Consider the following 18,358-nt stretch of genomic DNA (forward strand, 5'->3'; position numbering starts at 1 on the left):
GGACATCACCATGATAGGTCTTCGTGCGCGTAGGAAAATTTTTGTTTCCCATGGGACGTTCCCCAACAGGAGGCCGCGACAAAGAGAGCAAGGATGCATTGACAATCGGCCTAGAAGGGCAAAAATGTCTTTTTTGCATGGACTATCAGGCCATTTCTTTTGTGATCGAGCACATGTAAAACCTATCAACGTACGCCTTTTTGGGTTCTGATCGGACGCTATGAACATCACACTTTAATTTAATTATAGTGCTATGCATTTAGAATGAAGGATGGATGGACCTAGGCATGCATTTAGGAGTTGTGGTTGGGTGATCGGCTTCTGTATTCATGTTCTGACCAGTCCGCAAACAAGTAAGCATGCACTATGCAACCCTCGCTAGAGGGATAAATCACTATAAATAAATAGACTATGAGAGTTGCTAGTCTAGCCAATAAGCTAGGTAGGGCTCCTTCCATTTCAACCCCTTGCAGATAAAAGTGATCCGTTTTTATGGGTGAATGTTTTCCTTTTGTTCATGCAGAGAAATATATTGACAACCGTGTATGAAAGAACTATGCAAAGTAAGATAGAATATGTAACACGTGACTAATAATTCACACTTTGCAAGAACATGTTTTGTATATTCACTTCAGTTCAGATAGGCCGTTACAACACACACACATAGGTTCGCGCACACAAACCCAAAGCAGCAGTGAAAATTTCACAAGTCACAAGGACACCAAGAACAAACCACACCACAACACCAACGAGACGTCCGACGCTGGTTTCATTATTCACACTCGATCACACACGGCACAATCACCACAAGCGCATCGACCGCTTGCAGCTTCGCAGTTGCAAGGGTTGCACTTGCAGCTGGCGCCACAGCTGCAGCCGTGGCCGGCCTCACCGGACTCAGCGACCTCCTCGAACCGCACCTTCGCAGGCCTGACGCCAAGGATGACGGCGGTGGCCTGCATGATGGCGCCGCTCTTCTCCTCCAAGTCAGGGTACATCTTGCTGCAATAGGCGAATCAAAGCAATCAGCACAAGAAATTACTTAGTGACAAGAGACAGAAGTATCAAGTATGCATACCCGCAGTTGCAGTTTGAGCCGCATCCACAGCTTGATCCACAGCTGCAAGACATCCTTGGTTCTGCTTTAACCTCTGTTGCTGAAGATTAAATGCTTTAATTGGGATGGTGAGCACTGGGCGATGCATATGCTTGACTTGTGCACCACTATTTATAGGCGAACTAGTGTGTTTCGAAGGACGTTTGTGGTGTGCCACAATGCTATTTGGTATACACATGCTTCCTAGAATGAGTCTTTAGGAGCTTTCATCCATCTAATTCAATTTTCTAGCGATTAAATAAAACTTTGCGATTTGATAATGTTATCCTTGCAAGTATTCAAGCTACCGAATGAACTTCTATTTTTAGAGAACAAATTATACTGAATAAGTCGCCAGTAATAGCGAGTGTTCCTTACATGTGCCCTTATGATTTTCGAATAATTTTTTGTATGTTGTCTTAATACTCACCTTCTTAATCAGAAATAACGTGTTAGGAGCGTGTTCAGAGAAACTATGTACGTTAGCTGCTTAATTAATTCAAGTTTGACCTAATAAGGAGATAGCTCTTCAATTCATTTTAGGAAAAATCTAAGTAACAGTGTGCGCATCAATTCCTTCCTGTACAGCGGACTCACACTGGATTCGGTTTCTATGATCAGAATTCAAAAACTTTTATCTCTTAAACCGTTAATTCGATCGATGATCCGTTCCGCTGACTTTGTCTCGATGAAATCTTTAAAACTAGATCCCATGTCGATATGTTTCGACAATTTTTTTTTGCACATACTTACCTCATTTGTTGCACTTACTTATCATATTAGTAAGTACTTACTTGTATGATAAAAAATAACTTAATCGCCATATTTTGTGAAATTACGTATAAATATGACATCCCGACATAATCAAACTGACACGTATAAATAACCTTTTTAGGCGATTGCGCGTAAAAATATGACAACTCAACATATTTAAAACCGGTGACCATAATTTTTTTTATCATCGTTTGTAAATATGACAATTCAGCATAGTTAAACTAACAAGTGTACAAAATAGTTTCTGACAAAGTTGTATGTAAATATGACAAGTTGACATATTTTTAAATTGATAAATACAACCTATGACATGTTTTTATCTCATGTATAATGAAAACTGCTACAAGGCTTTGTACGAAACAACATTAAAAAGTGTCAATCAAGTTATTTTTATCAGGCAAGCAAGTGGTTAGTAATATGGCAACTGGGTTAAAAAATATGGCAAGTATGAATGGAAAAAAATAGTTGACTAAACATATCGACATGAGATCTAGTTTTTAAGAACTCGGCACGAGAAAGTCAATGGTGAAAACAGATCATCGATTGAATTTACGGTTTAAGAGATAAAAAAATTTGAATTTCAAAGATCAAAGGGAATCTTTAATGATATCACTACATGCATACATGATGAAAGGATAAAGAATTAAGCACACCATGAGAATACATATGGCAAGTACATGCATGTGCATGCAGCTGGTTCTCTTTTTTTTTTTTGCAAGCATTTATGTACAATGAATATGGTAGCCGCCGCACCGAAGTACCTGGATGAGGCGCAGCTACCTAGTCAATCCCTTCATTTTATATTGGCTGACTTCGACCAGAGCATGCCGGCCAGAAATGTGCCTTCTTTGTTTTCTATCGTTAGCATCACTTTCTTGACATAACTCTCACGGCCTTATTATCATCACTGTTTATTCTGAATGGAACAAGTTCTTAGAAAATAAAGTATGTTTATTGTGTATCTCTTTACACAAATGGAGAAAATAATAACTTATTTTGTCTCAAACTAGCTTTCAGATAAAAAAAAGCATTCTGCGCAGAACCCCGCCTTATTCTTTCTTCTTGTCATTATTTCAGTAACCCTCTCGGTTGAACTGATCGAACTGCATGCCTGTATCCCATTTATCGTTTGCTACCTCTCTACATGTTTCCTTCTTAACTAAGAAGTGTTTTTCCATCCATTAGTGTTAAGAAATTGTACTGACCAGGACCATGCATTAGAGATACCTAGCTTCATGTTTATTGGTATGTTCGTTCTCTCGCAGAGCCATCCATCAGAAATAGATCGCTCCATGTTTTGAAATTGTATTGACCAGTACTCCATCCGTAAAAAAATATAAGAGAAACTTGAACCGGCGGATTTAAATGGACGTGCGTTATGTCCACATTTTATTCATTTGGATCGGCCCGACTAACATCTGTGTCCGCTTTTGCAATTGTGCTCGTGTTTACGCTTAACGCGGACACGACCCATTTTTAGACGGCACGGAAAAACTAAATAAACATTTTGAAAATATAAAAACCATTAATTCAAAATTTAATGCCGTCCTGAAAGGCTGATGATAATCCACATTACATTAAACATAAAATTTAATAAACTAAAAACAAGGAGGCGCGCTACCCTAGACGCTCTCCTCGTCGTCGGGGGAAGGTCGTCTCCGAGGCAGCGACGACGTCGTCCGCCGGCGGTTGCACCGACGCTCACTGGACAACACCTCGCTGCCCTCCTCAGCTTCGTCCTCGCGCTCCATCAGCTCAATCCGTTGGGTCTCTGCGCCCTCCTCCGAAACCCGCCTCTGCCGTCAGTGCTCGAGGTAGGCCATATCCTGCTTCGGCGTCGCACCCAACTAGACGGCCAGCGTGGTGACCCACTCACGCACCACCCCATCCCAGACATACAACTCGGGCCTGAGGACCAGCAACCTTGGCTCGACGGGGGATGGCGGGGCCAGCAGCTGCATGACCCAGTCATCGGCAATGGAGAGCACCATGACCTCTACTAACTCCTTCTAATAGGCCACCTCCTCCTCCTCCTTGAGGTGCGCTTCCTCCTCGCATACACGCAGGATGGCCGCCAGCGTGTTTTGGTACGCGGCCTCTGCTGCCTGGTTTTCTTCTCGCATGACGAGGGGCGGCGGTGGTCCAGCCACCACATCACGGATGCCACGTCGACGCTGCTAGTCGTGACATGGGGTTGCGCTGCTGGTCTGGTGTTAGCTGCTGCCGCCGACGCCTCACCTCCTCCGCATGCGCCCGCACCGACCGCGCCACCGTTGGCACTGGGATCCTCTCTGGATCCAAATGCCAGTCGTACGACAGCGTGACATCGATGTAGGGAAGGGGGATGCGGTGCTCCCAGTGCCACCTCGCCTGGTGCACTCGAACAGTCACCCGCTGCCGAGGCGGATGGGAGGAAGATGCCGGCGATGGGAGCACTAGGGACTCACCCTTGTCTTTGCTGAAGAAGAAATCCATGATGGCTAGGGTTTGCCGTCGGCGGGGGAGCAGGGGGTGGCAAGATGTGGATGTGGACGACTTCTGGAAGAAGACGAGGCCGCCCGTCCCGCATGCTTGGATTAAAAAAGAACGCCTATGGATCGCTGACCATTGGCCCGCGATGGGCGGTCGTTGTTAATAAAGATGACGCTGGCTTTGACTGGGTGCCACGTGTGGACAGGTGCAGACATGAGAAGGCGCGCGACGCGTCCATGCCGATGCATTTCAGACGCTATTTTGGTCCAGCAATGGGTCTACGCGGGACGCGAAACGGACGCGTTTTGGATTTGGGTGAGCGTGTTGGGCCACCATTTTTGTCCACACCGATCCATACACACACAGGCAGATGATTTGGCTCCCCGCGTTAGAGTTTCTCTAAGAGCATTCAGATCACTATTTCAACGATCTAAACACTCTTATATTTCTTAAGAGAGGGAGTACTTGTCTACTTGGTATCTGATTATGTCTTTGGATCGTGGTTTTTTAGGAGTTGACTATGCGTTGTGAGAGGGTCTTAATGATTCAAATGATTTTTATAGAAACTTTAGAGGATTGCAATTCTTAGAAATATTTTGAAGTATGCTGTTTGGTTTCAAGAATTATACTCCACGTTCCTTTACACTATATTTCAAAATAAAATTCCATCTACTTAATGAATTGGAAATATTATTTTCTTCCATAATGAAACTAGAGAAATCTTGGTGGAAATTCAATCTCGGGGGATACAAGTGGACATGACAATGGAGCCCTACATTTATCTTATTGATTTGTCTTTGGGTTCACGTGAAACAAATAGATACTTATCTAACGTCCATTATACAACCAACATACATTCTTAGGGTTTTTGGTTGCATGGAGTTTTCATAGAAACCACTCGGGACAAGTCCAAACGAGCCAAACCCATGTTGTTTGGGGACCGGGATTAAGTGACATGCCTTTTGACATTCACGACGTAACATGCGTTGGTTACCCATCTAACGGACACCAGCAAACAAAGTGTAAAAAGCCAACACTTAGTAATTTTGGCATGGAGACACCCCGATAAGCAACAATCCAAAAATGAAAACTGGTTTATACTAGTAGTACTTTTTACACGCAACGGGAATTATGCATTAAAGGCTCTTCATATTGCACATTTTTTAGAGACGTATTAGTAAGTTTAAATACTTTTAAAAATTAAATAGGAACAACTAGATTAAACATGTAGGAGCATCATAAACTGAAAACTGAACAATTTTATAACACTAGTCATTACAATTGATAAGGGCATTTTAAATTTGATCCATAAATTTTTTCCGACGTCAGTCCACGACCAGTCCGGACCATCCGGAGACACTGATTTAGAACAAAAATAAAAAAAAAACTAAACCTTATATCGAACGACCACCTCGTAAGCGTGGCCGCCCTGTCCTGTCACACCGCCTTTTCCGCCCGTTTTGAGGTCGTCGTCCCCCAGCGGCGCAAGGATGTCGGACGGCCGCAACAGCCTTGTCCAGCGGCTACATGCCACTACGGAGAAGCTGCACCGCCTCCTTTTGCGTGGTGCAGAGATTGTCGACGGAGCCCTGGGGCAATCAGCCCGCTTCGACGGAGCCCTGGGGCAATCAGCCCGCTTCAATGCGGCACAACAGTTCGAGTTGTTTTCTTTGGATGTGACATCCGCATTGAAGCGGTGACGCCTGAGAACTCGCGTATGCCCGTGCCACCCTCTCGTCCTATCAAATTGCGGGCATGAATGTCGGTTGCTGCATGCTCTCGGCTGGCATGAATGCGGCGGGAAGCATCCGGGCATTGAAGTATGAGTTGCACACCTGCCTTTCCCGCACTTTCCAGTAAACGCCCGGATGCTTTCAATCGCATTCATGTCAGTCGAGAGCATATAACAACCGACATTGATGCCCGTAATTTGATAGGACGAGAGGGTGGCACAGACATACGCAAGCTGTCAGGCGTCGCCGCTTCAATGTGGATGCCGCATATGAAGAAGTCAACTCCGGCCATTGCACCACATCGAAGCGGCCTGACCGCCCCAGGGCCCCATCAACAGTCTCGACACGCGCAAAAGGAGGCGGAGCGACTTCTTCGCAGCGGCATGCAGCCGCTCGACAAGGTTGCGGCGGTCCTCCGACATCCTTGCGCCGCTGGAGGGACGACGAGCACAAAACGAACGAGAAGGCAGTGCGACAGGATAGGGCGGCCACGCTTACGAGGTGGTCGTTCGATATAAGGTTTAGTTTTTTTTTTTCTAAATAAGTGTCCATGGACTGGGCCGGACTGGTCGTGGACTGACGTTGGAGAAAATTTATGGATCAAATATGAAATTGCCCTGATGAATTTTAATGACTAGTGTTATAAAATTGTTAAATTTTTAGTTTATGATGCTCCTACATGTTTAATCTAGTTTTTCCTATTTATTTTTTAAAGCTATTTAAATTTACTAATACGTCTTTTAAAAAAATCTGCAACATTGAGAGCTCTTAATGCATAATTTCTGTTGCGTGTAAAAAAATGCTATTAGTATAAACCAGTTTTCATTTCTGGATTGTTGCTTGTCGGAGTGTTTCTATGCCAAAATTACTAAGTGCTAGCTTTTTACACTTTGTTTGTTGATGTCCATTGGGTGGGCAACCAAAACAGGATGGAAAGGCGCATGTTACATCGTGACTACGAGAAGGCATATCACCTGATCCTCTCCGTTGTTTGGTTGCTTGCATAAGGCCTTGTGTGCTCACCTTGCAATATAAGTGGTGAAGTTACCCACTCAACAATCATTCAAGCATGGTACCCCCTCCTGTACTCTCATTGTGTGATGAATCGACAATATATCTTGTTTTGAAATAAAGTGCGATGATAATTATTTCAAATTCCATGATAATAACACAAGCCTTAAGCCTACTTAATACACAACTTGTTTTATCTTTCTCTCTCCCATGACTAGTATTCTCTCTACTTTCAAACCCTTGGTAGTATCCTATTTTTAAACCAGTGGCTTTATGGCACAATTGCCATGAACCTCATACTAGGTCATTTAAATACAAAATGTGATTCAAAAGGGTAGCATCAGGTATTGACCAACAAACATAGCATAAGCATTGCATATCTGAAATAGTCATAAGCATCATCGAAATTAAAGTTTGATCGAACATAGCACTAACATGATTCCGATCTCTAACACCTCGGGTAGTTATCAACATTCCAATTACCGAATGGTGGACTAAATACTCAAGGTTCATGGCTAAAATTGAATCATATATAGTAAGTCATGCAACATTCTTGCATCGTAGTCATGGCAGCGTGCTTGAGTTCTAGGCAATCTCCAAAGAGAACATGCTATTTTTCATCAGAATATTGATAATCAAGCATGCTCAAAATGGAACAAGGCCAAAATTGATCATGGTCATACATATCCAGCCCCTCTAAGAAAGCATACAAGCATCAACAATATTATTGGTATAAGGATTATGACCTAAGAATGCATGCAAGCCTCAAGAACATCATTGGTAAATAGACGCTACAACCAAGCATGCATAACACCCTCATTATCATTGCCATACCAACCAAACCACTAAACCAAGCATACACGCAGCAAAACATCATCGATATATAGATCCCTCACCTGAACATGCATACAAAACCAGACATTCATAGCGGGTTTTACCGAGGTCTTTAAGCACTTGGCGTCCCTAAGTCAAGGGATGAACGCCATAGATAAATTGACTATTAGAGTTGCTAGTCTAGCCAATAAGCTAGGATTCTATTTCAATCCCTTGGATATGGAAGTGGCCAGTTTATTGAATGTCTCCCTTTATGTTCATTTAGAGAAATATATATACCGGCACCCGTGTGTGAAAGAATTTTATCTTTCATCTTTCTATCCTACGAACTAAAATGGATGCGGCTAATAATTCACACTTTCCAAGAAACCATTTTATATATTCACTCCAGTTTAGATGAACCATTAATTACAAAGACACGGACACACATAGGCACACACAAACACACAGAAGTAGCGATAGTTTCACAAGTCACAAGGATACCAATAAGCTAGGTGCCTCCCATTTCAATCCCTTGCAGATGGAAGTGATCCGTTTTCGTGTGTGGATGTTTTCCTTTTATCTTCATGTAGAGAAATATATTGACACCCGTGTGTGAAAAAATATGTTTACCTTTCATCTTTCTATCGCATTGTATAAGATAGAAATACGTAAGACGTGATTAATAATTCTCACTTTGCGCGAACCTCCTTTTTTTGTATTCACTTCAGTTCAAAACTTCACATGAACCATTACAAAAACACACGCACATAGACTCGCGCAATCAAACACAGAATGAGAATGATAGTTTCACAAGTCACAAGGACACCGAGAGCAAACCACACCACATCACCAACCTGACTGTAACCAGACACACCCATCGACGGTCGTTACTCCTGGCGGGATCTAGACTGGCCCCACATATCAATACTAGTCTTTTCTGCGCACTTTGTTCTCATTCATGCACACCCGAGATCAAGTTCCGGCTCGGTCACCCATCCTAAAACTACTCCAAGCTGAGCATGCTTAACCCGAGAGTTTGTTCGAATGGGCTCGCGGAAAAGAAGGAATTCCTTATTGATATGAGTAGTCTATCATCTTTAATAAGCCAGACTATCACACTGACGGCCTGCGCCGGTTCCATTATTCACACTCGATCACACACGACACAATCACCACATGCGCATCGACCGCTTGTAGCTTAGCAGTTGCAAGGGTTGCACTTGAAGTTGGCGCCACAGCTGCCTGTGGCCGGCCTCACCGGACTCGACGACCTCCTCGAACTGCACATTCGCAGGCCCAACGCCAAGGATGACGGCGGTGGCCTGCACGGTGGCGCCGCTCTTCTCCTCCAGGTCAGGGTTCATCTTGCTGCAACAGGTGAATCAAAAGATCAGCACAAGAAATCACCGAGTGACAACTGAGTTTAGTTTGCAAGAGAGAGAAGTATGCATACCCACAGTTGTAGTTTGAGCCACAGCCGCAACTTGATCCACAACTGCAAGACATCCTTGGTTTTGTGGTAACCTTTGCTGCTGAAGATTAAAGTCTTTATTTGGATGGTGAGCTCTCTGGCGATGCATAAGCTCGATCGGCTTGTGCACCGCTATTTATAGGCATGTTAGTGTGTTGGAAAGGGCATTGTTGAGTGCATGTTCACGATGCATATGCCTAGAATCGGTCGTCACAAATTATGTACCCCCTCCGTGAAGAAATATAAGATCCTATAGATCACTACTTTAATTATCTAAACTTGTTTTGTTTTAGACCATCCATTTTTTGCCACGATGTCCACATATGTGTCACATCCCTAGCTACCCCTCTTATGAATTGCAAGATTGTGCTCATATTTTCATTCTTGCATTAAAAATGAAAATGGAAATCAAAAGAAAATCCCTAGCAACTTCCTATTCAAAACAATCCAAGTGGTGACAAAACAATGAACCCAAAATGGTCTTCATAAAAGTCCATCATTTTTCTTAAATCTTGAAAACCACAATTCAGGGGTGGATTTATGTTTAAAATTACTTTTGGTATTTTATTTCAAACACAAAAGCCACTCGAATCAAATATAAATTTGATTTCGAATATTTCAAAGTTTCATAAAATGCTGAAAACTTTATGTGGGTTTGGAAATATTCCAAACAACACCCGAGCATTTTTATACTATTTTAGAAATAGTTTGGAGCCAAAAATTAAATAAAACAAATGCCAGAAAGTATAAAACAGAAACAGAAAAGAAAGGAATTAAAAAAAACCTATGTAACGCTTACCTTGGCCCAGCCCACCGTAGCGCTGTCGTCTTCCTCGCGCCACTAGGCAGCAGGAGGTTGGCGCCGCTCCCTCCGGCACGGCCACGCACGTGCGTGCCTACCTGGCCCCTCCATCGCGTTCGCAAGGGAGATAAGCCTCCCCGGAACCCATTCCCGTCCTCATCCTCTCCCCATTCACGCTCTCTCCCCTCTCTCTCTTGGCCGCCATTAGAGCTCGAGCTCGAGCTCGAGCTAGCCGTCGTCTCTGGCCACCGGAAGTCTCCCTGAGCACGCCGTTCGCTCCGCCTCATCGAGCTGGTCGTCCCTGCCAAAGGAGAAGAGCCCATGAGCCCTACATCGCCAGATCACTGTCGTCTTCCTCCTCGGGTCGCGTTGATCGCCGCCGTCGTTCTCCCTCCTCAGGCCATCCCCGAGCACGCTTTCGACGTCCCTGCACTCCCTGTGAGCTCAGGGTGCTTTCCCCCTTGTTTTCCCCCTCGATCCCGTGCCCTAGCATCCTATTCCACCGAAGCCCGACGAGGTCCACCGCTGTAGCTCGTCGCCGGTGACCCTACGGTGATCGGCTCTCCTTCTAAGGCCTCCATCAGCTCCAGCTCGTCGCGTAGATGCTCTAGGAGCCCAACCCCACACAATTTGCACTTGGTTTCGATGATGTCGACGATGGCCGAGCTCCGGCAGACGCCGACGTCGTCGCCGGTGTCGATTCCGGTCACCTCAGTCCCGAGACTTGCTCCATCTTGCTCACGATCGAGTGGACGATCGTTTGAGCCACTCCGCCATCCTTTTGGTTGTCGGAAATGAAAACCTGATGCCCTTCGCCGTCCCTGTGGTCGCCGGAGCCTCATCGCCGGTGGGTTTGACCCCATCGCCGGTGGGGTTGACTCCCCAGAGTCACTGGCAAGTAGGGCCAGCCCCCTGGCTAATTAAGTTTAGTCTAATAAAAATAATTAGTTAACTAAATCCCTATATAGACACTGACATGTGGGCCAGCCTCTGTTAATTAACTAATTAACTTAAAGATTGATTAAAATCTGGCTAGAGTCACTGACCAGTGGGTCCCACTGGTCAGGTTTGACTTTCAACGGCCAGATTGACCTGCTGATGTCATGCTGATGCAATAATACTATTTCTGTATTATAAAAATTCGAGAATAAGTGCAAAACTTTGGAAAGTCATAGAAAATTGAATATAACTCCAAATTTGGCAAATAATATATGCAAATTGATCAAAAAAATCCAATAAACACAGTGGTGCTACTTTCATGCATGACAAACAAAGTTATGAAACAACATCAGGTCAAATCAATTAAAGGAATTTAATAAATGTCCCATTTTAAATAGTATTTGAATTTGAAATCAAATCAGCATCAAACCAAAGGTTTGATAGCCACACTAGCTCATGCTACATTTCATTTCATGCCATGTTCATGCATCATATTGTTGCATATGAATGTTATTGATTGATTGTTATTATTTCGGTAGGCTCTGCCCTTTCGGATATGTCCGAATATCCGTCTGACGGATTTAAACCCTCTGCTGAGCAACAAGGCAAGCACCCTTTTGATCATCCCGATATAATCCCATGTTCTTGCTCCTGCTCCCACTTATTGCATTAGGACAAAATATTTCAAATGCTTTACTCCAGTAGCTGAACCTATTCCTTTGCATGACCGGTCATTGTCACAGTAAATAGCCAAACCTTGCAACCTAGCATACCTGGTAGATGCTTGAGCTGTGATGTGATTTATCCTGCTATGCTTGCTATGCCTAGAGTTGTGTCAGGTCTGTTTCACCTGGGTGATGAACCGGAATAGTTGAATGTGTTCTAGTGACAAAGAATAAGTGTGGAACCTGATTTGGTAAAGGTACCGATGAAAGGCTATGTAGGAGTACATGGCGGGTTGTTTCATTGGAACCGTCCTTAGGAACTGAGTTATGTGTATGTAATCCAAGACGAGTTACTACCACATGCTGGGCCCTGAAATATGACCCCGCTCGACTTATTAATTGCCTACTACTCGGTCCAGGAGTTGCAAGTAGTTTCTGGTGTTTACAGTCATGCTGGAGGTCGTGCATAGTGCTGACCTTAGAGGTGGGCTATGATGCGGTAGGCAGTGGCATGGTGTACCAAGTGGCACCCGGATGGTGGGCTTGGGAACCCTGCTTACATCGTTTGTGGCCGTGGTGGAAACCTCGGCCGGACTTTCATGTGGGTTCACTCTCAAATAGGTGATAAACCTGGACTAGGTATTAGCGTGGTTAACGGTCGTGGCCGACTCCCTCGCTGGGCTTCCGCTTGAAGGTTGCCGAGGTGCATGACGTGCACATAGCGATAAGTGGCGAGAGCGTGTGTGAAGAACTACACCCCTGCAGGGTTATGATCTATTCGAATAGCCGCGCCCGCGGATATGGACTACTTGGAGACATATGTTGTTCATAGATAACTTTAATGGCTACTCATAAAAGTATCAAGATAAGCGTGAGTATCATGTATGGCATTTCCGTAGGGAGACGGAAAGGAGTTCATGATAGTGTATTGTTGTGGTGGTAGTGGACTCGTGTACGACTTATCAAAGTTGTTAAAACTATTTAAAATTGTAGTTTAGTCTAGCCAAGAGTCAAAGCTGTCTTGCTGCATGAAACACCACAACCCCCTTTATTGATACCTAAGCATGAGTAGATAGATCTGTTCTAAAGTCTTGCTGAGTACTCACTACTAGAAAAAGGTCTATAGCTAATATGGACATTAATGGCGCACCATGTATGTGGTGCGCCACTGCTATATAGCAGTGGCACACCACATATTGGTGCACCATTAATGTCCATATAGCAGTGGCGCACCACATACATGGTGCGCCATTAATGTCCATATTACTAATGGCGCACCTTGTGTGTGGTGCGCCATTACTATCTTTGTCCTGGCCCCACACCCTTTCCTACACTTATGAGTGGCGCACCTTGGAAAGTGCGCCATTACTAGTTTTAACTAGTAATGGCACACCACATCCACGGTGCGCCACTACTAACATTTTTTTTCAGTTTTTTTTCAAAACTACTAATGGCGCATTCTTACCAGGTGCGCCATTAGTAACCCTGGTTACTAATGGCGCTTACTTACAAGGTGCGCCATTAGTAATCTGGGAGCAATAGATATTTTTAACAGCCCACTTCACATTCACTTTCCCCCCACTTCACTCTCTCCACCTCTACCAACCTTGTTGGTCTTGGCTGCCTCCTCCTCCTCACCTCATTTGCACCATAGATTCACCCAAATTAAGTGGTTAAATTTCCTTTTTTTGATAGGTAAGTAAGGGGAAAGCTTTCTTCATGTTCTAGATCTACCTTTTTCTCCCTCCAACACGTATACACACTTTTTATGGCCTAGATCTACGTATGTTTGTGGTGTTGCATATGTTTGTGCTTGCAGGTACCGGTATTTGAAATGCGATTGTTGCCAATATTTTGCCGGAATGTTGATTCATTTCCGTTTCGGCGAGAATTTGGCACTATGCATTCTTTTTGGTCTTATTTTTAGGCAAAGTCATGCCAATTTTTTTTTGGTTCTAACATATCGTTTTGCTCTACCCCGCAGGCGAACATCGTCCGCACGATGACCGAAGGCATCGTGAATAGGTTTTTGAGCTCCACGAAGGCCGAGATGCTTCAAAAGAATGAGACGGAGATAAGATGTCCGTGTCGAAGATGCAAGCTGAAGAGCCTTATGGACCCGGATTCCAGACAGGTGCGGGACCACCTGCTCGTGCGTGGTTTCATGGATGGCTATCGGTGGCAAGGTGATGAAGATGATTATGAAGTCATCCATGTGGGCCGGGCAAGAAAATAGGAAGGGCTGCAAGACAATAGCGGCGAGGGCGAGTGAGAAGACGAAGAATCTCCAGGACATGATCACGAAGTAGATGCAGGACACAGTCATCATGTAGAAGATGCCGGATATGATGATGAGGAAGATCAAGACAAAGGGCATGATCATGAAGATGAAGATGCCGGAGCAGACGATGATGGACCATCGATGGGGTGGGTGCAGGACCCTCATATTCAAGAGCTGCTTCTCAAGCAGACGGGTAACGCAAGAGCTGCCGCCCGAGAGAAAGCCAAGCTGGATCAACTGGAGATAGACGCGGTTACTCCATTGTATGAAGGATGCAGGCCCGAGGATACCCGCCTGAAAGTAACGCTCATGGCTGTGGAGATGAAGGTAAAACACAAAATGACCGACACATGCTTCGACGAGAACATGTCATTCTGGAACGAACGTCTTCCCATGGGGAACAAGTGCCCAAACAGTTTCGAGGAGGCAAAGAAAATCGTGTGTCCTCTGGATTTACCGCACGTGAAATACCATTTGTGCATGAACGATAGCATCATTTATCGGGACGAGCACACGGAGTCTACCATATGTCCGGTGTGCGGCGTCACTCGATACAAGAAGAGGAAGAAAGCTCCTCGAAAAGTGGTATGGTACTTTCCGATCACTCCTCGTCTGCAACGGTATTTCGCGGACCCTAAGCAAGCAGAGCTCCTGCGTTGGCACGCGGATAGGGAGGAGAAGAAGCGAGAAGATGACGGAAATGATCTAGAGATAAATAAAAAAGACAAGATGCTGAGTCACCCTAAGGATGCGAGCCAGTGGCAAGCGTTGAACTTCGAACACCCAGAATTTGGGGACGATAAAAGGAACATCATGCTGGGCGCGAGCACCGATGGGGTCAATCTGTTTGGCATTCAGAGAAGCACACATAGCACCTGGCCTGTGTTTGTGTGGATGTACATCCTTCCCCTGGATGTGCATGAAGAGGAAGTACATTCACATGAGTATGCTAATTGAAGGGCCGAAACAACCAGGGAACAAAATCAATCTGTATCTAGGGCTGCTGAAACAGGAGCTAGACACGCTGTGGAAAACGCCAGCCAATATGTGGGACGCCGCAGCGAAACAATATTTCCCTATGAGAGCCGCACTGCTCACGACGGTGCACGACTATCTCGGTTACAGATATCTCGCGGGGCACGTGGTCCATGGATTTTGTGCATGCGTCAAGTGCATGGATGACACAACGTATCGCCAGCTAGATAGAGATCCCGGGTCTTCGAAAACCATGTTCATGGGACATCGAAGGTGGCTTCGCGACGATGATGCATGGAGAAAACGCAAAGATCTGTTCGATGGTGAAATCGAACCCCGAAGACCCCCACGTATGAGGAGCGGTGAGGAAATAGACGAGCTGTTGAAAAATTGGAAATAGTGCCCACCGCTGGGAAAGAAGCAAAAGGCACCAAAGCCGCTTCTGAAGGTATGGAAAAAGAGGTCTGTTTTCTGGGACTTCTCGTACTGGAAGATCCTCCGTGTGCCTCACAGCCTTGATGTCATGCATATCACGAAGAACGTGTGCGAGAGTCTGCTTGGTACCCTGCTCAACATGTCACAGAGGACCAAAGATCGGCCGAAAGCAAGGGCAGACTTGCAATCAATGGGCATCAGGGAGGAGCTTCACGCAAAACGCCCTAATGATGATGATGCGAAGGACATGGAAAGTCGTTGCAAAGGCAAAAAGGCCAAGAAGATCGAATATGACCGCCCTCCCGCGTGCTTCACTCTTAAGTCAGAAGGAGATCGATCAGTTTTTCACCTGCCTCGTAGGAGTAAAACATCCTTACGGTTACGCGGGGAAGATAAGCAGATACCTAAACTCAGCGAAGCAAAATTTCAGCGGGATGAAGTCTCACGACTGTCACGTGCTGATGCTGCAGATACTTCTAGTTGCAATCCATGGGATCATGGACGCGCACGTCTGTGAAATGCTATTTGGCCTATGCAACTTTTTCGACGTCATCTCTCGGAAGTCGGTTGGCGTGAGGCAACTCAGAAGGCTACAAGAAGAGATCGTGGTGATACTATGCGATCTTGAGATGTACTTCCCTCTGCATTCTTCGATGTTATGGTGCATCTGCTGGTCCATATCGTGGAGGATATCATCTAACTTGGGCCGACGTTCCTGCACATCATGATGTCGTTCGAAAATATGAATGGTGTCATCAAAGGATACGTTCGCAACAGGGCACGTCCAGATGGAAGCATAGCCCAGGGCTTTCGGACCGAAGAGTGCATATCCTTCTGCACGAATTATCTAGGAATCGAGAACCCTGTTGGTCTTCCCGTCAACAGGCACCTCGGCAGGCTCGCTGGGTGGGGTCACCGTGAGGGTCGCCGCGAAATGCATGTCGACTTCAAGGGTCAACTCGTCGACTTTGAAAGAGCAAACCTATTCGTGCTACAACACATAGACGTGGTCGATCCTTGGGTGGTAGAGCACAAAACCTTTATTGAGAAGACGTACAATGACCGAGGCCAACAGAGGACGTACGGAGATATAATCAAAGAGCACAACTCATATTTCACACGTTGGTTCAAGGACAATCTTCTGTCATACCCTTTACACGAGGATTCTTCCACGGAAGAAAAACTCATATTTGCCTTGTCACAGGGCGCCGAGCACAACCTGATGACCTATGAGGCGTACGATATCAACGGCTACACATTCTACACCGAGGAAAAGGACATGAAGAGCGATTATCAGAACTCCGGGGTAACGATGGAATCCTACACTGGTAACGACAAGGACAGATACTACGGAAGTATCGAGGAGATCTAGGAGCTGAGCTATGCTGGATAGAAGGTTCCAATGTTCCGTGTCACATGAGCCAAGAGCGTCCTAAAAGAAGACCGGTATTTCATCACCATGGTTATACACGAAGCCAAATCGAAGACCGCGGGTGCATACGTCACCGCGAAAAATGAGCCATGGGTACTGGCTTGCCAAGTGGACCAATGCTTCTTCATTACCGACCCGTCAAAGCCTAGTCATGTTGTCGTGAGGAAAGGCAAAACGAACATCATCGGAATGGATGGAGTCGCCAATGAGCAAGACTTCGACAAGCACGGCGACCCGAAGATGGAAGATGACGACGACGATGAAGTAGCACACATCACAAGAAGAAGTAGGACCACCCTACCTAAAGGACGTCCGATCAAGAGAAGAATTCAAGGGGTTCCGAGGCTAAATTATTCAACCGCGAGAAAGAAGGTCAAGAAGATCATTGTGAAAAGATAGCTAATTAAGCTCGAATCACGACGTGTCGGCCGCGTGTGTGTCTGTGGCAAGCTCAATCTTTGATGACTGTTATTTCACGTCACTTGATTTCAACCATGTCATGTAATTCTAAATCTTTGCACAATGTGATATCACCTCATAACATGATTTTTTTGTAAGTGTCTCTCTCCGTGAGCTTTATGGATGAGTTAGGTGTAAAACATGCTTTCCTCGGGCTACTCGTAAAACACATTAGCTCGTTTGGCTAAACAAGTGGAAATGAGTGATTGGCTCTTTTCATAGTTCTTAGTAAGAAAATAGATGAAGTAAATAGAAAGTATACTAGATAGGCGGCGAAACTATAATTACATGCATGCAACTAAAAATCAAAAAAATATAAAAAAAGTTAGTAATGGCGCACCAAGGGACGGTGTGCCATTGCTATCACCTTATTTATGGCACACCACTAGAAGGTGCGCCATTGCTATCACCTTACTTATGGCACACCACTAGAAGGTGCGCCATTGCTATCACCTTACTTATGGCGCACCACTAGAAGGTGCGCCATTGCTATCACATTACTTATGGCGCACCCCTAAATGGTGCGCCATTGCTATCACATTACTTATGGCGCACCCCTAAATGGTGCACCATTGCTAACCCTCCCCCACTATACCAATTCATCCCCCTCCCCTAACTCTCCCCACAGCGCGCCCGTCGTTTCTCCCCCACCTCTCCTCTCGATCTCGCTGGAACTGCACCGCCGGTGACTCCCTCCTCCTCCTCCTCCACGGGGAATCCCTCCTTCCTCCACAGCATCGGCCCCCTCAACGGCAGCGGCCCCCTATCTCACAGCCGGCCATCCACGACACCCTCGACAAGGTCCCTCTCCGCATCCCCTGCTGCTCTCCCGTCGCCTTCCGCCATGCGCTCGCCTCCGTCGCCGCCGACTGCTGCTAGTGCCCGGCCTGGACTCAGCCCAGGCCTGGCCAGACTTTAGTAGCTCTTGCACCATTGCACGGGCCGCCGGGAAGATGATTAATTAGCTCTGGGTTCGGCCATGTTTTATTTTTATTTT

General features: G+C 45.5%; 1 protein-coding gene and 1 pseudogene across 1 annotated transcript; both read right to left on the reverse strand.

The window, feature by feature from the left end:
* Positions 1 to 609: 609 nt before the first annotated feature.
* Positions 610 to 1,190, reverse strand: LOC123412342 (metallothionein-like protein 1). Its single transcript, XM_045105298.1, has 2 exons — positions 1,079 to 1,190; positions 610 to 1,002 (listed from the first exon to the last, which is right to left on the reverse strand). The coding sequence occupies exons 1-2, from the start codon at positions 1,129 to 1,131 to the stop codon at positions 777 to 779; spliced, it is 279 nt and encodes a 92-aa protein (XP_044961233.1). The 5' UTR covers positions 1,132 to 1,190; the 3' UTR covers positions 610 to 776.
* Positions 1,191 to 9,100: 7,910 nt separating this feature from the next.
* LOC123412354 lies at positions 9,101 to 9,408 on the reverse strand (annotated as a pseudogene).
* Between the last annotated feature and the right edge of the window lie 8,950 nt (positions 9,409 to 18,358).

Source organism: Hordeum vulgare, chromosome 1H (assembly GCF_904849725.1).
Source record: "Hordeum vulgare subsp. vulgare chromosome 1H, MorexV3_pseudomolecules_assembly, whole genome shotgun sequence".
NCBI classification, from domain to species: Eukaryota; Viridiplantae; Streptophyta; class Magnoliopsida; order Poales; family Poaceae; genus Hordeum; species Hordeum vulgare.

Coding starts and splice junctions, on each gene's coding strand:
- LOC123412342 (XM_045105298.1), bottom strand. CDS start 1,131: ATGTCTTGCAGCTGTGGATCAAGCTGTGGATGCGGCTCAAACTGCAAC. Junction 1,003..1,078: donor GGCTCAAACTGCAACTGCGG/GTATGCATACTT, acceptor CGCCTATTGCAG/CAAGATGTACCCTGACTTGG.